The sequence below is a fragment of the Lithobates pipiens genome, unplaced genomic scaffold (genome assembly GCF_037356315.1).
Source record: "Lithobates pipiens isolate NorthernLeopardFrog02 unplaced genomic scaffold, aLitPip1_a1.2 Scaffold_30, whole genome shotgun sequence".
NCBI lineage: Eukaryota > Metazoa > Chordata > Amphibia > Anura > Ranidae > Lithobates > Lithobates pipiens.
The window spans coordinates 7,753,204-7,781,172 of NW_027507791.1; the positions used below are offsets into that span (position 1 = coordinate 7,753,204).

The 27,969-nt window shown below is 43.6% G+C and overlaps 1 protein-coding gene across 8 annotated transcripts in view; it reads right to left on the bottom strand.

Annotated features, from left to right (window-relative positions):
• Positions 1 to 27,969, bottom strand: part of NRXN3 (neurexin 3) — a 464,077-nt gene that overhangs the window by 60,060 nt on the left and 376,048 nt on the right. For all 8 annotated transcript variants that reach the window (XM_077463585.1, XM_077463586.1, XM_077463584.1 and 5 more), the window contains one exon: positions 23,201 to 23,505. In XM_077463585.1, the coding sequence (XP_077319711.1) occupies positions 23,201 to 23,505 (305 nt within the window). The remainder of the gene's footprint in view (positions 1 to 23,200; positions 23,506 to 27,969) is intronic.

A 27,969-nucleotide genomic window follows, 5' to 3' on the forward strand; every position in this document is an offset into this window, starting at 1 on the left:
TCTTGGTGTACTCATGATTACCCTCATGCAACTTACCATTGATTTTCCAATAAATTTAAATGTTTTACACCTGCCTGCTTCATTCAAAGTCCCAACCCCAGTCATCCTGATTGCTTTGTTTTTAGCTGCCCACTTTTTGCATCATTGGTGATAACCTTTCGTCAAACATTCCAGGCTCTCGTACAAACTTGTAACCCAATATGCACAACTGTTATTTGGTACATATTGGCTGAAGTCTCAAATAGGCCTCATCTCCACTGGCAGAAAATATCACGTACTTCACACATTTTTTACACCAATGCCCACTAACTGCCTCAAATGAATGTGATGCTAGGTTATATGAGATATCTATGAAAGCAGAAGTGTTGCATCTAAAAAATAAAATCAAGGAAGGCATCACAGAAAACAGGAAGAGGAACAGCAGTCTGCTCACATAATTTGTAATAAAACACTTTTGCCATTCTGAGGCTTCCCTCAAACCACTTTGCATATATATATATAATATACTGTGATTCTGTACTTGCAAAATATGCTGCAGAAATCTCCCTCCACTGAGTCTGGCTGCAACCATTTTAACTGTGGGCAGATGAAGCTGCTGCCTGTTCACTTTCTAGATTAACACAGACACACAGAGGGACAACTCCAGCTCTGCAGCTCCCATGGGCCCTCTTATGACTCACTCCACCCCCTTTCCTGGCAAACTCACAAAAGTGAAAGAGAGAGCTGTGCATGATGTCATAAACCTAGGATGTTTACCAGACAAACAGGAAGTGGGCTGTATAAGGCATTGACTGGCAGAAAAAAAAATGTTTTACTATCCAAAGTTAAAACAACAAGAACAGAAGATTTTATAGATGGAAAGTTGCCAAAATGGCTGAAGTTCTGCTTTTACAGCACTTTTACTAAGAATGCAAGTCAGGCTGGCGAGGAAAGAGTTAGAGCCTGCCTCCTCCGTCCAGAATAATCTATCTGCAGCTTTTAATGCACATCGTGAGAAGATCACAGTGTGCGGTGAAATCAGATTACCGGTATGCAATTTCAGGAGGGGCCTTTACAACTGTGCAAGACTGAAGGGAAGGGCTAGGTGTCAGATTTAGGTAAGCAGCAACCCAAGCCATAGCTTTGTTCCTCTAATGTCATACCACATCTGGACCACTACAAGTTAAACCCATTAGGACAACTTTGGTCTTTATTGCAACGTTCTACCAAACTGGGTGTGGTGTGGACAAATGTAAGTTCCAAACTATTACTGAAAAATCAGGATCTACTTTATACAATGCTATTTCCTGTACATAAGATTTTGTCCAGCTCATAAGATGTGATTTTGGGCTCCTTTGCAGACATTTTATAGAGAGCGTCGCCTTGTGAAATCAGCCTGTTTATGGTGTGCAGATAGAGAGAAGACACAGTCTGGAATTACGAAAAGTATAAGTTTGAGGTCATACACATGCATGCAATAGAAGTCTTCAACTATTACAGACAAACCATCAATTTGTGCCAAATATATCATTGTCTTTCCTCCTAAGAAGCTCTAGTGGTATCCCCAGTTGGGCCCTCCTGGGTATTAGAGGCACACAGTGGCCCTTTAGACCCATGATCCATTAACTGCAGCTGAAAGGTGCCATGTCCAGCCCTGCTGCTGGCAGCTTGTCAAACTCTGAGAGTCTGGCAGCTGCCATGCCTAGATGGTCCACGTAGCGGTATGTACCTTTATGGAAGTATGTACTCAAATGCCCAGAATGCATGTCAAACAAAAACAAAGAAAATTTGCAGCTCAATTTACCGACCAGTCTGCAACCAACTGAATTATCCTGTCTAACAGTACGCATTAAAGACAGGGGTTTAGTTTGTGCACATTTTGAAATACATGCGTAAGCAAGGCACCCCAGTATTATCTGCAGTCCTAGCTCTAAATTTTGAGTACCTTCACAGTGGAAGCACATCCATTATAAAGGATAGGCAGAGGGCAGGTGATCCTGGAGGGAGCCCACCCCTCCTTAAGGGGGTTCACTGAACACCCAACATATAGCACAATGGAAGTGAAGGTGTCCAGTGTGTCCCCTTACCAGAATTCCAGCAGTCCAAACAAATGGCCATTGGCCCACCTATAATTTGCTTTTGCACCAAGGTGCACATGGAAGAGTGACGCATGTCAAACCAAATCAAAGACAATTCCCAGCTCAACTTACCGACCAACCTGCATTTAACCAAATTATCCTGTCTGCTTTCCGGGAATTTGTCCCTGAGCACATATGGCCCTCCAGCCACAACTAAACGCCAAGTGTGCATGAGCTCTAACGTGTATGTAGAACCAAAATCTATTTTTTTTTTGGTATTTTCGGCATCAAACCTTACTCTAAACCATTTTCGTGAGCAAATTTTTTTTTATGAATTGGTTGCAAAGTTTCTTACCTGAAGATTGTGCCAGTAGCAGCACTCCACCTCCTCTCAATTAACCACAGGGTTGTCAGACTGCCTTCATGCCGCGTACACACGATCAGAATTCTCGTTGGAAAAGCCATGGATGGTTTTTCGGATGGAATTCCGCTCAAGCTTGTTTAGCCCACACGCGGTCACACCAAATTCCGACCGTCAAGAACACGGTGACTTACAACACTACGACGAGCCACAAAAATTAAGTTCAATGCTTCCGAGAATGCGTCAAATTGTTTCCGAGCATGCGTTGGAATTGCCACAGACGATCAGAATTTCTGATAGAAACTTTTTCCGTCAGAAAAATTGAGAACATGCTCTTAATCTTTTGCTGGCTGAAATTCCGCTAGCAAAAGTCTGATGGAGCCTACATGCGGTCGCATTTTTCGATGAAAAGCTCTCATCAATCTTTAGCTGGCCAAATTTCCAATCGTGTGTATGCGGCATCAGTTTGCTGTTGGGCCACCTATCAGGGCTAGCTAGTCATTCTGATGGCCAATCTTGCACATAATGCTGAAAATGCTGCTGCTATTTGAAAAATGGTGGCTTAGCGTTGTCAGTCTTCAACAGGAAACGCTGTTACTGATAGGTATGTATGTAACAATCAGTCGTAGTTGACTCTCACAAAACTACAGTCTACCCTATGTCTAATACACTTGAATGCCTTTTTAAATCAAATTTTCTTGGCAAATTTTCTTGAAATTGGTTGCACAGGCCTTTTCCTATCCCTCTCAAAATCACTCAGCTTGAGACTGATGTGCAGGATGTGACAAACACGTGCATATCCAATTTGTACACACATACTGGGGCCAATTTAGACAGGAGATAATTAACCTACCAGCAAGACTTTACATTGCAAGAGGAAACCCATGCAAGCACAGACAATGCAAACTCCATGCAGATGGTCTCCTGGCCGAGACCCAAGCCAAGTAGTTAGCATAAGTGCTAACCATTAAGCCACTGTACCACCTTGCTGCTGGCAGGATCTCTAGACCTTCACCCTAGTGTATGCACGATAGTCCCCTGACACCCCCCCCCTTCCCAGGCAAGAATGGTGCTTGCCTCCTCCACCTGCTCTGCAGAACATCTGCACAAGCATAGTTTTCAACAAAGATCTGCGCATACTTGGGTCTCTCCTCGGTCCAGTATGGAAATCCTGAACCTTTGCGCATGCGTGGGAAAAATCCTGCACGTGCAGAGATTTATTAAAAGGACCCTGCCAAAACCCGAAGGCCAAGGCTTTCAGCACATCTGCATACGCATCAAAATCATGGCACCAGAGGAGGTGGAGGCAGTACATAGAGGATTGTAGTTCCTCTTTAACCACTTGCCGACCAGCGCACGACGATGTACGTCGACAGAATGGCACGGGCAGGCAAATGGGCGTACATGTACGTCCCTTTAAATTTGCCACCCTGCCATCGGGAGCGCGCCACCGGCGGAGCGCTCCCGCGCTGGTCGGGACCCCCGTGAGTCCGGTCGCGGGACCCGCGGACTCGATCGCCGCGGGCATCCCCGCGATCGTCTCACGGAACGGCCGAATGGAGAAGTGCCGTTGTAAACAACATTTCTCCATTCTGCCTAGCAACTAGTGACGCTGATCTCTGCTCCATGTGATTGGAGCAGAGATCAGTGTTCACTAAATGAAAGCCCAACCCCCCCACAGTTAGTAACACATCCCTAGGAACACTTAACCCCTACACTGCAACCCACTGGTTAACCCCTTCACTGCCAGTGTCATTTACACAGGAATCACTGCATTTATATAGCAGTGATTACTGTATAAATTACAATGGTCCCAAAAATGTGTCAAAAATGTCCGATGGGTCCCCCACAATGTCGCAGTCACAATAAAAATCGCTGAACGCCGCCATTACTAGTAAAAAATAAAATAATAAAAAATTATTAATAAAAATGCTATAAAACTATCCCTATTTTGTAAACGCTATAACTTCTGCGCAAACCAATCAATAATCGCTTATTGCGATTTTTTTTACCAAAAATATGTAGAAGAATACGTATCGGCCTAAACTGAGGGAAAAAAATGTTTTTTTATATATTTTTGGGGGATATTTATTATAACAAAAAGTAAAAAATAATGTGTTTTTTTCAAAATTGTCGCTCTATTTTTGTTTATAGCGCAAAAAATAAAAACCGCAGGGGTGATCAAATACCACCAAAATAAAGCTCTATTTGTGGGAAAAAAAGGACGTCGATTTTGTTTGGGAGCCACGTCGCACGACCACGCAATTGTCAGTTAAAGTGACGCAGTGCCGAATCGCAAAAAGTGGTCTGGTCTTTGACCAGCAAATTGGTCCGGTCTGAAAGTGGTTAAAAACTTTGCAACAAATTTACCAAAAACAATTTGCTTAGTCAATGCATACAATGAGACAAGGCCAAACATACTTGTAAAAAAAATAGATTTTGGGTTCACATACTTTTTAACAAGTGCAATGTAGCAGAGTACCCAAACTATACTTGTAAAATGATTTCTGATTGGTTATTAGGGGCTGGAGCACAATATGGCTCCAACCAATCAGTTATACATTAGATGTTTTACATTTTGTATTTTCAGAAACACTCTCAGCGCCACCACAATTCATGTCCTACAGTCTGAAACTCCTGGTATAAACATCAAAGGACCCATGTATTCATCATTTCAAATATCTGGTTAAAAGAGTAGCCTGAGCAACAACATCTGCCATTCGAGCATTGCTTAAAATGTTGATTGTCTGCACCAAACATTACTGTTTATACAACCCCATCACAAGAGACTATGTACTACACACCTTGGCGCACTTATCCACCGTCCACAGCTCCTGAATGAAGACGTGCCTATTATCTGCTCTTCAGCAGGGGGATGAACTCAGGAATTATGACTTTAATATCTCTGAAGATTAGACTGTTTGTTTTGTGCAGACACAGGGCACAGCGTGCAAAACCTCTCTACAAGCCGTCCTTAAGTACTTTATTAAATCAACTGGCACACAGGGAAAAGTCTCCATCCACATATGGGGCCAGGAGAATCATTCCAGAACCTAGAAAAAAATGGGTCCCCTTTTCTGTCCACATAGAGGCTGGCACACACAAGGCTGCTGTTAGAAATCACGGGGGCCCATACAGCCTACCTGCCCACCCCCCACACCGGCTGAAAGTGACTGAGGACATACTGTAGATTTATACATCCCTTTCTCTGTAGCCTCAGCTGTGCAGATGAATGAATAGGAAATGCTCTAAAGCGTTCTGCTCCTTCACAAACTGAAGCATAGTAAACACAATTTACTATCCATTGGTGATGAATAAACAAAGGACTGATTGGTACTGAACGCTCAGTGTTCATTCAGGAAATGAAGGGGCCAGTAAACAACACTTTTACTGCCCCCACCCCCTGCTCTCCATCCTGATATAGTCCCCTGTGTACACACAGAAGCTACCAACAGGAGAGGAGGGAATCCAGCAGCACTGCGGGGGGGGGACCAGTGGGTTAGACATTAATGGCTGTGTGTTGAGTTATTTTGAGGGAACAGCAAATTTACACTGTTATACAAGCTGTACACTCACTACTTTACATTATAGAAAAGTGTTCATTTCTTCAGTGTTGTCACATGAAAAGATAGAATAAAGTATTTACAAAAATGTGAGGGGTGTACTCATTATTGTGAGATATAATATAATGTATGTATATACATATTTACATGCGTACATACATTGGATATAAAAAGTCTACACAGCCTTGGTAAAATGTCAGGTTTATGTGATGTAAAAATATGAGACAAAGATAAATCATTTCAGAACTTTTTCCACCTTTATTGTGACCTATAAACTGTACAACTCAATTGAAAAACGGATAAGATAAAAAACGGAAATCCTTTAGGGGGAAGTAAAAATAAAATATGTGGTTGCATCCCCTATTATTACTGGGGATGTTCAAAATTAGGCAATCGCGTTCAAACTCATGTTAAATAGGGGTCAGTACACACCTGCCATCATTTAAACGTGCCTCTAAAGTTCAGCTGTTCTAGTAGGTCTTTCCTGACATTTTCTTAGTCTAAACCTACAGCAGAAGCCATGGTCCACAGAGAGCTTCCAAAGCATTAGTGGGATCTCATTGTTAAAAGGTATCAGTCAGGAGAAGGGTACAAAAAAAAATTCCAAGGCATTAGATATGCCATTGAACACAGTGAAGACAGTCCTCATCAAGTGGAGAAAATATGGCACAACAGTGACATTACCAAGAACTGGACTTCCCTCCAAAATTGAAGAAAACTGGCCAGGGAGGCTGCTATGAAGCCTACAGCTACATTAAAGGAGATGCAGGAATATCAGAGAAGTATTGGCTGTGTGCTACATGTGGCAACAATCTCCCGTATTCTTCATATGTCTGGGCTATGGGGAAGAGTGGCAAGACGGAAGCCTTTTCTTACGAAGAAACATCCAAGCCCAGCTAGATTTTGCAAAAACATATCTGAAGTCTCCCAAAAGCATGTGGGAAAATGGCTTATGGTTTGATGAAACCAAGGTTGAACTTTTTGACCATAGTTCCAAAAGATATGTTTGGTGCAAAAACAACACTGTACATCAAGAAAAGAACACCATACCCACAGTGAAGCATGGTGGTGGCAGCATTATTCTTTGGGGCTCTTTTTCTTCAGCTGGAACAGGGGCCTTAGTCAAGGTAGAGGGAATTATGAACAGTTCCAAATATCAGTCAATATTGGCACAAAACCTTCAGGCTTCTGCTCGAAAGCTGAACATGAAGAAGAACTTCATCTTTCAGCATGACAACGACCCAAAGCATACATCCAAATCAACAAAGGAATGGCTTCGCCAGAAGAAGATTAAAGTCTTGGAATGGCCCAGCCAGAGCCCAGAACTGAATCGGATTAAAAATCTGTGGGGTGATCTGAAGAGGGCTGCGCACAGTGTGCCCTCACAATTTGACAGCTTTTGAGTGTTTTTGCAAAGAATAGTGGGCAAATATTGTCAAGTCAAGATGTGCCATGCTGATAGACTCTTACCTAAAAAGACTGAGTGCAGTAATAAAATCAAAAAGGTAATTCAACAAACTATTAGTTTAAGGGTGTGCACACTTATGCAACCATATTATTTTCATTTTTTATCTTTACTTCCCTCCACTTAAAAAAATTCAGTTTGTTGTTCAGCTGAGTTGTACAGTTTATAGGTCACATTAAAGGTGGAAAAAGTTCTGAAATGATTGATCTTTGTCTCATTTTTTTACATCACACAAATCTGACATTTTAACAGGGGTGTGTAGACTTTTTATATCCACTGTATATACATGGACACTATTTTACCAAAAGTATTGGGACACCTGCCTTTACACACACAAATTTAAAAGGTATCCCAGTCTTAGTCCGTACGGTTCAATATTGAGTTGGCCCACCCTTTGCAGCTATAACATCTTCAACTGTTCCGGGAAGGCTGTCCACAAGGTTTAGGAGTGTGTCTATGGGAATGCTTGACCATTCTTCCAGAAGCGCAGGCACGGACGTTGGACAAGAGGGCCTGGCTCGCAGTTTCCTCTCTAATTCATCCCAAAGGTGTTCTATCGGGTTAAGGTCAGGATTTTGTGCAGGCCAGTCAAGTTCCTCCACCCCATGCTCTCTCAGCCATGTCTTTATGGACCTTGCTTTGTGCACTGGTGTGCAATCATGTTGGAACAGGGAGGGGCCATCCCCAAACTGTTCCCACAAAGTTGGGAGCATGAAATTGTCCAAAATGTCTTGGTATGCTGACACCTTAAGAGTTTCCTTCACAGGAATTAGTGAGAACACCTGAAAAACCACCCCACACCATAATGCCCCTCCACCAAATGATTTGGAGGGGTGGCCCAATACGTTTGGCAATATAGTGTGGATGAGTGAGTTTGGGGTGGAGGAACTCGACTGGCCTACACAGAGTCCTGATCTCAACCCGATAGAACTTTGGGATGAATGAGAGCGGAGACTGCAAGCCAGGGTTTTCTTGTCCAACATACTGTGCCTGACCTCACAAATGCATTTCTAGAAGAATGGTCAAACATCGCCATAGACAGACACACTCCTAAACTTTGTGGGCAGCCTTCCCAGAAGAGTTGAAGCTGTTATAGCTGGAAAGGGTGGGCCAACTCAATATTGAACCCTATGGACTAAGACTGGGATGCCATTAAAGTTCATGTAAAGGTGGAGAGCCCAATACTTTTGGTAATATAGTGTATGTGTGTGTGTGTGTGTTTACATTAATGCTCATTTCTTCCTATTCACCAACTAAAAAATAGACTGTACGTGTGTGTGTGTGTGTGTGTGTGTGTGTGTGTGTGTGTGTGTGTATATATATATATATATATATATATATATATAAAGGACATTAAGGCTCATTTCTTCCTATTCACTAACTAAAAAATAGACTGTACGTGTGTGTGTGTGTATATATATATATATATATATATATATATATATATATATATATAATATACCCAAAGGACATTAAAGCTCATTTCTTCCTATTCACTAACTAAAAAATAGACTGTACGTGTATGTGTGTGTGTATATATATATATATATATATATATATATATATATAATATAATATACCCAAAGGACATTAAAGCTCATTTCTTCCTATTCACTAACTAAAAAATAGACTGTACGTGTATGTGTGTGTGTGTATATATATATATATATATATATATATATATATATATATATATATATATATGAGCGAGCCTAAAAAAAAGTTAATGAAATACAAAAAAAAAAACTAAAAACTTCAGGGCTGGCGAGATTGGCTGGTTTTTATAATATAGTGTCCCTAGGGAGATCTGCTACATTTAGATAAGCATCTAAACGCATACTACAGGCTGGCATTGTGTATAGACCTGTCTGAAATAAGAAATGGATGTGTTGCATCTCTGACTTATGTACAATCTTTTTCAATACAAATGTATGTACTAAAAAAAAAAAATGGATGTGTTGCAAGTAGAAACCAACTTCCAACGATCGATATCCCAAGGAATCTTGCACATGATGTGTACATGGGGCAGTGAGTGGAGAGTGTCACTTCCCTTTCCTGCAGATGGAGAAATGCTGCTCCCATCTGTCACTAACCTTGACTTATGAAAGACATTTATAGATGTTGAAGCGTTACTGGCAGCAAAGATTCTGTTGAGCCAATTGATTTTGTAATTCTGCAAATTGATTATTTGATCTGTGGGAACGGATTTAGTTTAGAGAATTGTCTGCTTTTGGCAACCACACAAGTATGTCAATATCTTCTGACATTGTCGCACTGGATCTGAGGTCTCACCCGGTATGGAGCAGTTTGGGGTCACTTATAAATACTTGGTATGGTACACAGCAGTTGGCAAATGATGGATAATGAGCATTATGGAACTTCTCAATTCTATGGCATTGTTGGAGCATCAGCAATCTGCTGTGCTGTGGATATAGACATTTCTCTACAAGTGCCCACAGGGTAGAACTACCGCGTGGCCATCAGCCACTAGCGATATCCTGGAGTGTATAACGCTTGGCACACAGACATGTCACAGAGTTCTATGTCATATGAACTGCAGTGTCATTAAAAATGGCCAAATGCAAAACGTGTCACATGACCAGCCATATCTGATACACTATGATCTACATTGAGTCTTTTTTATTCATACATAGCAGCCATAACCCTTGGCAGGGCGGCCTTAACTTTTGGGCTTACCGGTTACCTCCGCTTGGCTGGTCCTTCCATGTCTAGGGGTTCCCAGAGTTAGTACCCAACAACTTTGGACGCTGACACCATAAAAGTCCTTTAGAAAAGGTTTTTATTTGCAGGGGTAACATCCAACAAACACAGTCTTGTATAGGAACAGAGGGCAAGGGTGAAAAAACTCAGCCACCTTGAACTGCTAATATCAGAAAGTCTCTAATACCACCCAGAGAGTAGCCACTCGCAGCTGGGCGCTTCAAAGCTGAACAAATCTCTAGCTAGAGATTATGGCAGTCAGTACTTTGATCCAGAACTTGTGAAACCTTGTATCTTGAGTAACTTGTAACTGAAGTGAACAGGAACCTTTTTCCTCAGTACCTGGAGCGTCGTTCTCTGTCTCATTGGCAGTACTGGAAAAACGTGAATTTGTCAGTGTCCTCCACAACTCAGCAACCAGTCACTTCTCAGGATGCCAGCTTATCGGCCCTCCTCAGAACAGTCCTCCCCTGGTCACTTGCATGAGCTGCGGTGCCCCTCCAAGCTGAAAGTGCACCCGGATGCCTTGAATCCTCCCTCAGTTACTGCGCCTCGGACCAGCTGGTTCCGAGACTCAGGAACAGACGGATCCTCACCCCAGACCATGTGGATCTATTGGGGCTAACCAACCAAAGCATGTTGCAGAGCGACATACACTCCAGTGACCGGGACCCCTCGCAGGGCTACCCCGGTCCAGTATCAGGAACAGGCCGCTATGACCTCATGAATGACCCCTCAACACGTGACTTCAACATGTTAAGTACCCTTACCCAGACTCCTCAGCAGGACCCTGCACACCCACTGATTGGTTTCTGGGAACGCTAATACCCAAAGTGTCCAACCAGGCCTGGTTCTGAGGCTGTCATGTGCACTGTACACATGACCAGGCAGAACTCTACCACAGCCCAGCCAAACTGATGTCAAAGTTAACCTACACAATTAATCCTCAGAACCCCATTACTGTTCTGAGGCAAAAAACTAAATTTACACATGACAGACACCTTGTCCAAAGTGTCATCGCTAAACATATAATTCTGCATTACTGCTCTAGAACAGTCAAGGGCTGCTGCACAGAAGCCACACTGTAAGCATATATAGATCCTACCCATATGAATGGCTGCTCACAAGTACACCTCAATCTTTCCTGGGGAGCCTCAACCAGTAATACATGTGGAGCTCTTTTGAAAGGTACACCCCTTACTAGCCATCATTCGTTAGAATAATGTCAGTACAGCATTTCCCTACCCTGATGCAGAGCACAGCCAACACAGGAGTCTGGCCCTCAAGATCACCCATAGTGAGCTCAAGACATTTTTCACATTTTCGCATTACCACTGATACAGGGAAGATCCCTCTCTTATCTTTCTAACCTGTGGCTCAACACAGCAGGGTCCAAGACTAATGAAATCAAACATATCATTAGCACACATATGGACATCATGCTAGGTTTGAAAGGCAAGGTAGTTACAGACAGAACATAACGAGTCCCTCATCAATAACCCTGGAGGAAGAGGCTCTCCTGACATAGATGTGTTTTATTTAATCTTGCTCTCTAAAAAGACTCGCTGTAGAAGTCAATTACAGGCTCGCCTAGCCGGTTTTATTGAACACCGAGAGGGACTGGCGGACTGCGTTCTGATGGAGCGCAGAGTATAAATTTAACTTTTAATTGAATAAGAGTAATTATAGCAGAGCAGGGATACAGAGCATTTGCAGGTGGTGTGCGATGCAGCATGAATGCAAGTTGGTTCTAGATGTAATGTGCAATGCTCAGCCCAAATTTGGCAACCGTCATTCTGCAATTAATCCTTCCTGTTCCCAATGTTGTGCACGGCCCCATTTGGTTCCAACAATCTGCTCAGCCTCCAATCGATTCCCATCTGGCTCCCAACAATATGCATAGGCACACGACCCTGGTTTCACTGATATCACTCTTCACAGCCATCCCACTCAAAACATTCTGCACACCCTCAGCAAACCCTATTCAACTCTAAGCCCTAGTACACACGGTCGGACATTCCGACAACAAAATCCGTCGGATTTTGTCCAACGGATTTTGTCCAAAACTTGTGTGGCATACACACGGTCAGACAAAGTTGTCAGAAAATCCGATCATACATAACGTGACAACGTTATTTCCTTACGATGGGACTACGCTCAGGCTAGTAGCCAATAGCTTTGGTGTAGGAATTTGATCTGAGCATGCGTGGTACTTTGATCGGAACTCTCTACACACAATCGGACAAAGTCAGATCGGATCATGTTGTCGGGAAAGTTTTATAGCCCAGCTTTAAAACTTTGTAACAGTCCGATGGAGCCAACACACAGTCGAATTATCCGACAACACGGTCCAATCGGACATTTTCCATCGGAATTTCCGACCGTGTGTACAAGGGCTAACAGTGCGACTTCACAAACTTCACTATTCACTGCCTGGCCCCACTGAACCCCACCCTGCTTACAAAGCTCTTTCCAGCCCAACTAATTGAATACTGCTGTTGACCCCTATTTGGCTCCCAAAGCTCTACCAGGCCTCACTGACCTCCATCTGATTCCAAATGACCTGCCGGGCTCCTCCAATCCCCATCCTGTGCCCAATGATCTGCATAGCCCCACCCATGCCCATCCAGCTTATGGAGCTTGGCCCAACCCCACCAACCCACTTCCCATAGCCCTGATGACCCCCATCCTGCTCCCAGTGTCCTGCATGGTCTAATGACTTCCATCCCTCTCTGCACAGCCCCTTAAACCCACATCTAACCCCCGGCTCCTCCAATCCCCAGCCCATTCCAAATTATCTGTGCGGTCCAACCTAACGCCACGCCACAGCCCTGCTTACCCCCATCCAGCTCCCAACACTCTTGTTAGCCACAACACACACAATCTGGCTCCCAATCTCATTGACCCCCAGCCAACCCTGCACAGCTTTGCTGACCCCATCCATTTTCCATAGCTCTGCCCAGGCTGACAAACCCTTGTCTGGCTTCCAGTGTTCTGCCTGGCCCCACTGATCACTACTGAGCTCCCAATGATATAAACACTGCCCTCATGTGTCTACCAAAGCTCTGCTTGGCCCAAGGATCCCCCCCATCCTATTTCTACTTGGCATGACCTCAACAATTATTAAACTGCTCAGAATGCTCCAACTAGCCTGTAGCACAATGTTCTGCACAGTCTTGCTGTGTATTACACAAACAGAGTGAGGCCGCGTACACACGCGCGGACTGTTTGCCCAACCTTGTTCGTCAAACAGTTTCGGCAAACAGTCCGCTCAAAATTTGCATGAGCGGACTTGCCCACACACGAGCGGACTGTTTCAACGAACTGTTTGCCAAACAGTCCGCTCAACTTTTGAAATGAACGGACTCGCCCACGTAAGGCGGAGGCAAATCCGCCCATTTCGAGCGCGTGTACAGGTAGGCGGGGCCCGCGAAGGAGACGTCGCGGGCTCCGCCGCCTGGAATGGGCTTAAAGGGGAACCCCAACGCCAAAAAAAATCGGCGTGGGGGTTCCCCCAAAGTCCACACCAGACCCTTGTCCGAGCACGCTACCCGGCCGGCCAGGAAAGGGGGGCGAGCGAGCGCGCCCCCCCTCCTGAGCTGTACCAGGCCGCGTGCCCTCAACATGGGGGGGTGCCTTGGGGAAGGGGGGGCCGCGCAGCCCCCCCACCCCAAAGCACCTTGTCCCCATGTTGATGAGGACAAGGGCCTCTTCCCGACAACCCTGGCCGTTGGTTGTCGGGGTCTGCGGGCGGGGGGCTTATCGGAATCCGGGAGCCCCCTTTAAGAAGGGGGCCCCCGGATACCGGCCCCCCACCCTATGTGAATGAGTATGGGGTACAATGTACCCCTACCCATTCACCTGTGAAATAAAGTACAAAAAAAAACACAACACAGGGGAAAAAATATTTTATTGCACAGCTCCGGGGGTCTTCCGTCTTCGGGGGTCTTCTCGCCGGACTCCTCCGCTATGTGTGTGTAGCTCTTTTACTAGCGGAGGAGTCCGGCTTTCTTCCTCCCCGCTGCCGGCCTCTTCTCCCGACTTCGGGGGTCTTGTCCCCCTCTTCGGTTCTTCTGCCGGGCCACCGCGCCTTCTTGTAGCTCTTTTACAGGCGGTGGCCCGGTCTTCTGTCGCCGCTGTCGCTGTCGCCGCCTTCCGTTCTTGTTCTTCTTCTTGTTCTTCTTCTTCTTCCCCAGGAGATGTTGACACGTCGCTCACAGTTCGACTGTGTGTATGCGTCGGACTTTCCGCCAACAAATGTTGGCGGAATTGGACCATCCGTCCAATCTGGACGGGTGATCTGTCTATCACAGTTCCCCGGACAAGGGGGAGGGGCTGTATGCGACGGGGGAACACACAGCTATTGAAAGTAAAGCTGTGATGTTCCCGGTGCTCTATTGACCAGACGGCGGAGGCGGCTCTCTTGCGTGATAGATCTCCCATGATGGGCGGCACCAGGGGCGGGTGCGTTGCTCCACCCCGCCCCATTTTCAGCTCAATTATCGGCCGTTTTTTTCCTTTCGGCAAATTGCCGAAAAGGGCATTTTCGGCCGATATGTTTCGGCGGCCGAAATTTCGGTGCATCCCTAACTATTTTTTACAGACAAGACACGGATTATTTGGTACAGTTTACACAAACTGACTGCTGGCTCTTGTGTGACTTCTATAGCGCTGCACAGAAACATGACACTGATTTAATGCCAATATTTACAAAACTGCATCACAGACACTCCTTGCTGAAGTTGTCTTTAATGTACATCTTGACAAAATATGTCTGCTCTTTAATATCTGAGCGTCTAACAGATTTCCAGTGCATTGCTCAAAATAGAATGAATATTCACTTCCTAATACCCCATGGGCCTTCCAAGCCCAAAGCCTCACCATGAATATAGATATTCCATACTACAAAGTGAAACGCCGCGACTGGAGCGTCATACAGAGCCTGCCAGACCGTGCACATCTGGTGTGCTGATTAATTTACATTTAACTTTAGAAATTACAAATCTCTACAGAATACAAGTGTCTGAACGAGAAGATGGCGGACTTGCACATTGCAGAATAATTGAACACTATGTTTGATTTTTAATCTGTACTGTAAACATAAAACACAAGGATCTAATTGGTTGATGCTAGAAACACAGAGAACATACAATTTCAAACACAGTGCTCACTCACATGTTCCCATCATTGCTCCCAGGTCCTGTGCCCCTTTCCAGCCTGGAGTGCCGTCAACAATGTGAGTTCTACCACCTCCATTGGTGGCATGCATACAAACGCAGTGCACACAAGGCTTACCATGCAGTCAAACATAATTATTCAAGCAGCGGAGATACTCCCACTCATGTCCTCACTGGAGTTTCATTGTATAGAGCAGGGGTCTCCAAACTTTCAAAACTAAGGGCCAATTTAAGGGTCGGACTGTGGCAAGTAGGAGTAGAAAATGCCCTGGCATCAGTTGGAGTAAACAATACCATAGGCTTGGTGGCCAGTGGGAGTAATTAAAGAGGAGCTGCACCTAAAAAAAAAATATTAAAAGCCAGCAGCTACTAATATTGCAGCTGCTGACTTTTAATAATATCACACTTACCTGTCCCAGGTTCCAGCGATGTCGGCGGCAGATGACGAGCGATCGCTCGTCTCGCTGCAGCCACCGTCGCCATCCTCCGTCAGGGAATCGGGAAGTGAAGCATGAGGGCTTCACTGCCCGGTTCCCTACTGCGCATGCGCAAGTTGCGCTGCGCTGGTTCCCCGCTGTGTCTCTGGGAACTGTGTGTTTCCCAGAACACAACGGGGGGGGGGGGCGGAGCAATGCGGGGGTCTGCGGCGGTCTGGCCGGAAGTGGGTGCAGTTACCTGGATTATCCAGGTAACTGCACCCCCCTCCCCCCCGAAAGGTGCCGATTGTGGCACCAGAGGGGGGAGGGATAATACTAGCGGAACTTCCCCTTTAGAGTGAAGAACCGCTTTAAATGACATCATTGAGGTCAGTGAGGAATAGTGCCCCATCATTGGTGTCCGTGGGAGAATTGGTTCGCCATCTCTGGCGTCAGAGAGAGGAATAGTACCCCATTGTTGGTGTCAGTGGGAGGAACAGTACCCCACTGTTGGTATCTGTGGGAGGAACAGTACTCCCTCTTTGGTGTCAGTGGGAGGAATAATGTATTTGGTGTCACTGGAAGAAATAGTACCTGGTATCAGTGAAAGGAATAGTGCCCCAAAGGCCCGGATAAATGCAAGAAAAGGACTACATCTGGCCTGCGGGCTGCAGTTTGGAGACCCCTGGTATAGGGGGTGAAAATTATTGAAGGGAGTACATAAGTGGAGTGGCTCTGTTGTTGCTTGACAAGTAAAGCTTCCCATAGTGCATGGGAAGCAGATGAAAGTTTTTTTGTGCATGCATACATAAAACACACGAGGTGAAGTTTGTTATCTTCCTGATTGCACCATCATCATTAGAATTACTACCCATAGCAGGCCTGTGTAGCTCTAAAATTCTGTCATTTTCACACCTGAAGAGTTTCCTAAGCGACTACAATCCCATGATTTGTCAGTTACCTACTGGAAGCAATGTAACATGAGGGGAACACATGGGAAATTGGAGTCATGTGTCGTGAGGCTGCTACATAATTCAGCTCAACATTTTATCCAATGAAGAATCACATCCAACCAAAGATGTTGCTTATAAGTCTGAAGACAGGACCTTTGTATGGAACTACTGATAACAATAAGGAATCAACATATTCCCAATGACTTATTTACTCAGGTCAGGACTAGCTAGTTAAGTCAGCCACATTTAACTAGACGCGTTCTCTGATGTTGAAGAATTTTGAAGATTATCCAAGCCACCTCTTCAGTTGTAACAAGTGTCAGGGACATACCCCAGCATGCAAATGCACAAGACACCTTAAAGGATATGTTTACCTTTTAAAGTGGTAGTAGACTCTGTTTCAGCACTTGTACCTACAGTTAAGCCTAACCTGTAGGTACTGTGAATATCTCCTAAACTTGACATCATTGATGCATGCGCTCCAAAGGTCTGGCTTACAGTGCCAGACTTTCAGAGCCCGTCCCGGAAACCATGCCCCCTGCGCACATGCACGGGAGTGACGTCATCGTGGCTCCGGCCATTCACAGCACCAGAGCCCGCAAACTCAGAATGAGCACCGGGGGAAGATGTCAGCCTTCTCATTGGTCAGCAAGTGCCACTGGAAGGGCTTTATTCTAAGGTAAGTATTTCATAATGTGCTAGTATGTGATGCATACAAGCACATTATGCCATTGTCTTACAGGTTATTTTTTTGTTTTTTATTATTCTTCAGTGGTATTCTCCTACAACCACTTTAAAAAAAAAAAATGCGCATCTTTTTGCAGATTAAAAAAAAGTGCTTTTTTAAAATTTTTAAATGGGAGCTTGTAAAGCATTGCACCTGCGATCACCAGATTCTGGGTGCAATCTTGGGCTCCTGCAGAATGTCAGTGTAGTTGTCTGCCTGATGAATGAATGAGGCTGCCATGAACGAGAGTGCTGACTGGGAACAAAGTGACAGGTTACACCCTAAATATGGGTGTAACCAGTTCCTAAAGGTGGATTTATCTTTTAATCCGATCACAATGCAATGTGTCAAGGCAGAAACTGATTGCCCAAACCTTTAAAGTGGATGTAAACCCCATTCATGAAATCTGAAATCATATGCCTGTAGTGTTTACTTATTGCTCTGCAAAGCCCTAAGTCCCGTATCTTTCTACTGCTCCGTTCCTCTTTTATCAGCATGAGAACTTCTGACAAGCTCTCCGACACAGGAGATAAAAGCAGCTGAAAATTTGTGTTGGGAGGTAACTTAGATATATAACAGCATAGAGCTTGTGTATTCACAGCACAGCTCTGCAAGGTTGTTTGTCCCTCTGCCTATGTAGGGGGGGGGGGGTGTACCTTTCCTCCAATCAGCTGTCACACACAGTGTATGCCGAGACTCTACTATCCTCCCACTGCTGAAACAGAAACATTTCTAAAACGATCTGCACTTTCTAAAGAATGTAGAAAGCTGAAAACATCAGATATACATGTAACACTTATGTAGGGAGATTTGTTTCATCTCTGTGTATCATCTGAGGCTGTTCACTTCACTGGGTGTATGTGAGGGTTTACATCCACTTTAACCACCTCCCACCCACATGATAGCCGAAAGATGTCTACAGTGCAGGCATGAATTGCCGGGAGGGTGTCCGTGTACGTCCTTCCGAGAATACGCCGCCTGCGCGTCCCCTGTCATGAGACTTGGCTGATCACAGATCAGAGTAAGAGGCCGATCCTGGCCCCTTACCACGTGATCAGCTGTCAGCTAATGACAGCTGATCATGTGATGTAAACAGAAGATTGTAATAGACTTTCTTATTTTCTTATGCTGACAGCGTGAGGAGAAAAAAAAGCCATCCAAAGTACCCACTAGTGCCACCTACCAGTGCATATAAGTGCTGCCTATCAGTGCTACCAATCAGTGCCTCATCATCATTGTCCCCTATCAGTGTCACCTACCAGTGCCCATCAGTGCCACCTTATCAGTGTCTATCAGTGCAGTGGCCTGATAACATGCACACAAGTTGACACAAAGGGGTTTGAATGGCTATTAAAAGGTAACCATCCATGTAATTAGTGTGTGTATAAAAGGTCAATGAGTTTCTGGATGCCTGACAGACCCCTGCGTCTTTCATCCAGTGCTGGATTGACGTTTCTGGATTCTGAGTCATGGGGAAAGCAAAATAATTGTCAAAGGACCTGCGGGAAAGAAAAGGTAGTTGAACTATATAAAACAGGAAAGGGATATAAAAAGATATCCAAGGAATTTAGAATTCCAATCAGCAGTGTTCAAACTATAATCAAGAAGTGTAAAATGAGGGGTGCTGTTGAAAATAAACCACGGTCAGGTAGACCAACTAAAATTTCAGCCACAACTGTCAGGAAAATTGTTCGAGACGCAAAGAAAAACCCACAAATAACTTCAGGTGAAATACAGGACTCTCTGAAAATATGTGGTGTCGCAGTTTCAAGATGCACAATAAGGAGGCACTTGACGAAAGATGGGCTGAATGGTCGAGTCACCAGAAGAAAGCCATTACTTTGAAAAAATGCCACAAAGTATCCCGCTTACAATACTCCAAACAGCACAAAGACAAGCCTCAAATCTTTTGGCACAAAGTAATTTGGAGTGATAAGATCACAATTTTGTTCTCCCCTCCCCATAGATCTTTTAATGTGGTTACCTTCTAGAGAGCGTAGAGCCATTCTGAGCCCTTCCCTCTCCCACTCTTTGGACCTCTGGGATAGGATGTGCAAAGTATACCCTTTACGGTCACCGCATATCCCAGTGGCTCCTATCTTTGGTAACCCGCACTTTTCTCCAGGGCAACACCCGCAACAGTTTTCTTGGTGGACCAATAAAGGCCTGCTCAGGATAGCACATTTCATAGACCATAGAGGTATCAAAAAACTTTCTTATTTTCGGGACACTCTTGAAATGCCTCTGACGGAGACATTTCGATTCTCTCAAATTATCCACTATATTCAATCACTTGGTCAAGGCCAGGGAGATATTAACACTAGAACACTTTATGAAAATAAATGCCTCAAAGCACCTGGGGCACGGGGAAGCATCTCAGAGTTGTACGCCTTGTTAACAGTCCGAAACTCTAAGCTTCCTTACCAAACAGCTTGGGAAGCGGACTTGGGGGAGACGATTGACGGGGATGTTTGGTCCAGGTGGTCAGCCGGGGTGCACAGGGGAATTTTGAACACCTCCCTTGTGGAGGCCGGTTACAAAGTACTGTCGCGATGGTATCTGGTTCCGGCGCGGATAGCCAAAATACACCCAGAGGCTTCGCCCCTCTGCTTCAGAGGGTGCGGTCAAGAGGGAACAATGTTCCACACATGGTGGTCCTGTCCAAAAGTCAACAGATTCTGGATAAGAATTTTTAACTTGGTGTATTCGGTGACCGGATTGAATATACCTAAAAATTTTAAAACAGCTCTATTTTCTGACCTCTCAAGTGACCTGCCTAAACACCTCAGATCCCTCATTTCTTACATTTTTTTGGCAGCTAGGATTGCCATAGCGTGTGCATGGAAAACTCCTCAAATAAACCTGGTGCTCGTCAAAAATAAAATTTCCTGGATCATGATTAATGAAAAATTTACTAGTATTCTCCGAGACCAACAAAACCGATTTGAAAAGATATGGAATCCCTGGGTTAGATATCTTCAGTCACCGTGAGGGGGGGGGGGGGGGGGGGGGTTTAGTGGGCTGGAGCCTGGGGATCGTCTATACACTCTCTCTTTTCTCCCCTTTTACTCCCTTTTCTTTTTCCTTCTTCTTCTGCTCTACTTTTTTTTCTTTTCTTTTCTCCTTTGTCTCTTTTCTTCTTTTACTCTATCTTTTGCATAAAGGGTCACTTTGCTCCCATAGTTGGGATCTCAAATGTGTGACAGTGGACTTTTTGGAGCGTCTAAAACAGCAAGCGTTCATTATTAAATGACTACTACAACTCAGAGCTGGTTTACAGGTCTCTAACTCACGACAATTTTCTATGGTAAACTACAAAGGCTTTTGTTAGTATTGTCTGATATTTATTGAATAGTCCTGGCAGGTGAAGGTTGGTTATTCTATAATTTACCAGTTTGTTGATATGTGTTTTAATATGAATACTTATGGCTTCTTTCGTACGGATCTGAGACTCACAACTGTAACATGAACGTGAACTAAATATGTATAGAAGTGAACCCTTGTTACTGATGGAAAAAACATAACTTCAATAAAAATCATTGAAAGAGAAGATCACAATTTTGCTTTTTAGCCACAACCATAAATGCTACATTTGAAGAGGAGTCGAGAAGGCCTATGATGAAAGGTACACCATTCCTACTGTGAAACATGGAGGTGGATCACTGATGTTTTGGGGATGTGTGCACTACAAAGGCACAGGAAATTTGGTCAAAATTGATGGCAAGATGAATGCAGTATGTTATCAAAAAATACTGGAGGAACATTTAGATTCATCAGCCAGGAAGCTGTGCATTGGATGTATTTGGACATTCCAACATGACAATGATGCAAAACACAAAGCCAAGTCGACCTGTTTTTGGCTACGGCAGAATAAAGTGAAGGTTCTGGAGTGGCCATCTCAGTCTCCTGACCCACTCTGGGGAGATCTAGACCGTGCAGTTCATGCAAGACAGCCCAAGAATTTACAGGAACTGGAGGCTTTTTGCCAAGAGGAATGGTGTCAGGGCTGGCTTAGCCCTTCCTTCTCTGGGCTGGCTGCTCAGCTGTTGGCTAATTGCCAGCTCTCATCTCTCTCCAGTTACCCAGCTGTCCCTGATCATGCTCGTCTGACCTGCCTACTTAAAGCTGTCCAGCTCACTTCATCTCTGCCTTCGCCTTGGTCACATCACAAGGAACCAGCTCCTGTGGTTCTGATTAAAGACTGGCTTGCTGACATCCCTTCTGGCTCCTTAGCCTGCTTGCTGTTGCTCCACTTGGATCCCTGACTTCTGGCCTGGCTGATTACCCGATCTGGTTATTAAACTCTGGACTGGCTGACTACTCGATCCGGTTACTGGATTCTGGCTATGCTTTGACTACGCTTACTCTATTTACCCTTTTATTTTTTATTAATAAACAAGTGTGATTTAATTGTACTTCTGTCTAGGTCTGATTCATGGTTTCTGACAAATGGGCAGCTTTACCATCTGAGAAGATAAAGAGCCTCACCTACAAATACCACAAAAGACTTCAAACTGTTATTGATGTTAAAGGGGGCAATATATGGTATTAAGAACTGAGGTATGTAAACTTTTGATCAAGGTTATTTGAGTAGTTTCTGTTTCCATTATCATCTAAATAGAGTAAACACAGTTGATTGATAATAAATGGCTTCAGCCAAACACTAACCATGAGTGAAAAAAAAGTTTTTGTGTTATTCATATTTTTTGAGAAATGGCCAAGGAATCATAAATTCTGCCAGGGTATGTAAACTTATGAGCACAACTGTATGTGAATTGAATGATTAACACATATGCAGACTTCTTGACCTCAAGAATGGAATTGCATAACTAGAATAGGTTAGTTTCACAATTTTCAAACCACCCATCCTGCTCTTATGCCGCGTACACACGACCGGACTTTTCGATGGACTAGCTCCGACGGTCTTCCCGATGGACTTTTGGCGGAGGTCCGACCAACTTTCTGAATGAGCCGGCTTGGCCACACACAACCGGACTAAGTCCATTCGAAAGTCCTTTCGTTTTTAACGTGATGACGTAAAGGGGACTAAACAAGGAAGTTCAATAGCCAGTAGTTGCCCTTGCATCGTATTTGGTCCGTCGGACTAGCAAACAGATGATCGGTTTTCCCGATTTTTAGTCTGTCGGATAGATTTGAAACGTGTTCTATTTCTAGGTCCGTCTGATTTTTTTTTAAAAAGCAGTCGGACTAGCCCACACATAATCGGATTGTCCGATGGACTGATCCCGTCGGACCTAGTGTGCCGGAAAGTCCCGTTGTGTGTGTACACGCCATTAGACAATCAAAATCTGCCTTGACACACCCAACTGTAATTGGCTTAAGTGGTCTATGCTACCTGTGTTGACAAATGCTGAGACACAGCCCTTAAACCAATTAGACGCTTATTAGAACTTAAATGACCTGGTTTAGCTTTAAAAAAAAAAAAAGTCTTCCTGCATTATAGAACAAGTTAAATGTAATCACTGCTAGATATTCCTAAATACTAACTACCAAGCAAATCATACACTACATGACCATACAAAGACAAAATAAATGCACAATTCTGATCTATATGATATGTGGCATTTAGAGAGACCACTGTCTGGAAAGATATCCATGTCAGTGCTGTAATGGCTGCAGACATTTCAGCTAAAAAGCCTTTTTAATTACAACAGTTCTAAGCAACAAGCCTTGGCCTTTCCGTGACCATTTAGCAGCTGTTCTACAATTCACAGAGAGTGAGGCAGATCTGGCACTTACCATGGATCCTGGAGACGACCGGTTCCTTCTCGTCGTGGTAGTTGCCAACGTTGTTGTGGTCTCCATAATAGTGGTGGAAAGTTCCGGAGGCATTGAAGTGGTTGGCGTCGTCCCCAAAGATGGAACTTCTCCTACCAGCCTCACACTGCCACTGATGTTGATGTGAGGATTGTGCTCGGCAGCCATGTTCAGAACCTTAAGACCGTTGTAATAGATGCCTGAAAGCTGCCCTTGGAACGGCCTTCCCCTGTCCTTTCCGCCAATGGCTATAGTTGCTTGAGTGTTGAAGATTGTAAGTGGCCGTCCTAGAGAAACACAGTGCAGGAAGAAAAATTAGTTGACTCACGTTTGTTCTGCCAACATAAAAAGAATAGATATTCCACCTATAATTGGGCAACCTGCTATTAGGTTGTGCCTCAGAAAACCAACATCTGCCAAACGCACAACAATCTACTTTACATAATCCCATCGCTCCCTGATGGTTTTCCAGTGAGCCAGAACTTTGCTAATAGAAAAGCTAAACACAAACTGCAATTTAATAAAAAAGTCAAAATATTGTTTCAAATATAGAAGGCACGGAACTAAAGTAAGCTGAACTCTGGACAAACAGTTAACACAGATAAAATACATATACAGGAGCGGTTTTACCTGCCACAGGATTAGTATTTCTCTTCATCCAGACCAGTGAAAGAGCAGCAGGAAACTAACGAGTTCAACACTCTGCTCGCTCCAATCTCTCCCCCTGTCAGCATCTTTCTCAAAATATTTGAATGCAACACATCTGATCGGCTTCTAGTCCTGCCCCACCCTTTCCCAGACAGAATGGTGCTGTATAAGGGATTTCAAGGAGCTCCAACCAGGTCAAATTCAAATGCTTACACTTTTTGCATGGACAGAAAAAATAAAAATTAATTAAGTGTACCTCAAATTTGTATGCATGTACTTATGTAATTTATTTTTTTAGATCTGAATAAAGAAGGAAGAATTAGAAGCCCTGACAAGTTTTTATTGTCTATGTCCCTGCTGTGTAGATTCACACTCTCTTTTTGTCAGACAGAAACGAATGCGATAGCTCAAATTTGAAAGTTTCCTCTCACTTGTCACTCTGCGAGAAAAGTGAATGAAAATCTCTCCAACAGGATGTAGACAGCTAAAAAATAAACCTGCAAAAAGGTCTGAGTGAGCCAGTGCAAAGATGAAAGAATATAAAATCTTTTAATAATAGAATTAAATTCATTCACATTAACTTGATCACATTTTGGGTGCTCAATGATTCCTTTTTCTGCAGGGCTACATGAGAGAAACACAGAAATGGTTGCAAAAATTGTTTAGTTTGAAAGAAGCGGATTACAATAAATTTAGTTATTTATATGAAATGTTATATATAGATATATAATATAGATAATAATAATAATAATAAAAAAAAATAATAAAAAAAAAATATATATAATTTTTTATTTTATTTATTTATCTATTACTTTTATTTATTAATTTTTTTGCTCGATTGGATAGAGATTTGGAGAATTTGAAGCCCAAGTCAACACCTCAAGCTCATTGTTGTGTTCCTCAAACCATTGTTAAATTCATCAAAACAGGCCACCTTCTTCCATTGCTCAGTGGTCCAGTTCTGATGCTCATGTGCCTGCTTTTGGCTGTGGATACGGGTCAGCATGGGCATCCTGATTGGTCTGCGGCTACGCAATCCCATAAACAAACTGCGATGCTCAGTGTGTTCGGCCACCTTTATATGGGAACCAGCATTAACTTTTTCAGCAATTTGAGCTACAGTAGCTCTTCTATTGGATCGGACTACACCCAGGCTTTGCTCCCCACATGAATCATTGAGCCTGGCTTTCCATGGCTCCATCACTGGTTTTCCAGTTTACCTTCCTTGGACCATTATTGGTCTTGACCTCTGCAGACCAGGAACATCCTACAAGAGTTGCAGTTCTTGAGTTGCTTTGACCCATTCCTCGTCTAGCCATTCCAATTTGCCCTGGTCAGAGTCAAGCAAATTGTTACGATTGCCCAATTTTTCTGCTTTCAACAAATCAATGTCAGGCACAACATGTTCACTTATTGCCCAATGTATCCCACCCACTTTCAGATTCCCTTGTTATGAGATAATCAATGTTATTCATTTTTCCTGTCAGTGGTCGTAACATTATGGCTGATCGGTGTATAGGAACTTGTATATGTTTACAACCATTTATCTGCTTTGTAGCTCTGAAGAAGGGAAGGAATCTTAAAAAGAAAAATTTTAGACATGGTTGATTTTTACATAGTTACATTGATCCAGCTTGGACAGTGGTTAGCACTACCGCCTGGTAGCACTCAGATCGTCAATTGGATTTACAACCATGGCACTACCTGCCTGGAGTTTACCTGTTCTCACTGGGCCTGTGTGTGTTTCCTCCCACACTCCATGTGTGTGTTTCCTCCCACATTCCATACACATAGTAAGTTAATTTGCCCGAGTCAGTGTATAATTATGAGTTAGGGACCTTAGACTGTAAGCTCCTTGTAGGCCAGGGACTAGTCAGTCAACAATATAGATGTAAAGCAATGCGTAAATTGTTGATGCATAAAAATAACTGTAATAGATAAATATAACTATGCATATGCCATACCTGATCAATGCCCCTGTTAGCTGAAATCACTGAAGTAGGCATTGTTTGTTCAGTGATTTCCACTAGCTTCCAGGTACTGAGCTGAGTGGCTGGCCTCCTGCATTGTGAATAAGCTCCCGTTCACAACATCGTGGCTTTGAAATCGCACAACTCAGCAGAATCCCAAAGCCACACACACCAGTGCGATTTACACCACCAATTGCATTGCTGCTCGTGACTTCATACCACAGAAGTCTACACGAGTCACAATTAAATCAGAAAAAAAGGTAGTACAGGAACCTTTTTTAAAGTTGCTATAACATCAGTCGCAGCTATGCTGACAATGGCGTGTCACTTGTCATGTGATCTGGAACTGTCAAATTGCATGACAAATCACACAGGTGTAAACGAGGGCTAAAGGTGGTCGGCTGCTTGGCACCGATGTCATTCAGAGAATTCTTCGCATTTTCTGAATGAATGCAAAGCATTCTCGCCCTGCCACAAGGTGGACCTTGTGCAGTCAAACGATGGGAGCCAGAAGCTAAAAGGAGATCCCTGGTGATGCGGTGTCTACCTCCGTGATCTCCAGCAACTAGCTATGGTATACGCAGTCCAAGCTACCAATGTAACTATATAAAAATACACCATGCATAGAATTTCCTTGTAAAGAAGAAAAAAAAGGTTAAAAAAAAAAAATGTTCGACCCTTTGATCTTTGGTCTGGTGCTCCTACTAGACTTTTTACACGTGGATCTTAAACTTTGGGTCCCCTAGTTAAGATGTAAGCTAATTTTTGTTCTGAGCAACTTCACCCAAGAACCTGCTCCCTGTATGATTTTCTTTAGTCATGATCCACTGATAAGTCAAATCCAGCACCTCATTTATAAAATGTCCCGGGCTATAGAAAAAAATAAGCCGACAGGGGTTTTACGCCACCCTTCCCAAAAAATAAAAATAAAAAAAGAAGATTATTATATATATATATATATATAATATAACAATTATACACACACACTCTTCAATGATGTATTCATGAAAACTAAGCTTTTATGCCTGGAGTTGCCTTTTGTTCGTCCTTTCCTCACAACAGATCAATGAGCGTCGTCACAACTCAACACCATCACAAACCCTCTCGCTGGTTCAGACCTTTTCCAAACAAAAAATGGCCTCTCAACATTTTTCTGAAATAATGGGGTTATGCCACATGGATAATTTGGATAGAGAAGTGCTTAGTTCTTTTTTTTTTTTTGTTATTTTTTATTTTTTTTTTGTATATCGGATACAAACAGTCCAACCTTATCTTCTCCATACACGATATCACACAAATGGGACTAATTCAAACAGGAGGGAGAATATGGCGATTACATTACATATTAAGATTGAATTTGGCTTTTGCAGGTAACGTGTCATTAAAGCCAATAGATGCCATTAATCTTGGCAATCTCATTAGGCCACTTTCTACCACGAATGCAGCGAGCCATTAAACATGTCGCTGCAGTCACTTTGCTGCGCTCCTCTGAGGTATTGACCCCTTAATCATGTCGCTGACATTAGTACACCTCGCTCCTAGGAAACATCTAGAAGTCATTTACTCCGCGCCGATGTCTGTAAACTTGATAACACTTCGGCCAAGATTCATTAACAGATCATGCATCACACAGACTCTGATCAATAGCTTGCATTGACCTCAGCGTGCCCAGCACCTGCACAGCCAAATACATTTTATGTTATCGCTCCTTTCTGCTGATTTAACCTGGAGACATTTGGCACTTTGAAAAAAAAAAAAAAATGTCAGGAAGTAGGAAGGAAAGACGTGATGTAAAATAATAAAAAAATCTGCGCTTATAATCAAGATAGGAAACACAAAACAGTAATGGAACCTTCCACAAAGATGGTATGCCCAGCACTGCAATTAAGTGGCCCAGGCAGATGTTCTGCTACCATGGTGCTGTCCTGTAGAAGAAGTACATACAAAAAAAAGGCACTATATCTTCTATTCATAATATCCAGTGCTTTAAAATACTGGTCTCATTGGGACTGGACTTGCTTAGGTGAGGTTGCTGTCCCCATCCCAGGGAGAAGGTGTTACTGAGACAAGTCTAGTTATACAAGAAGCGGTGGGAGCACCACACTAATGGTCAAAGCGTCCAGAGTGATTTTT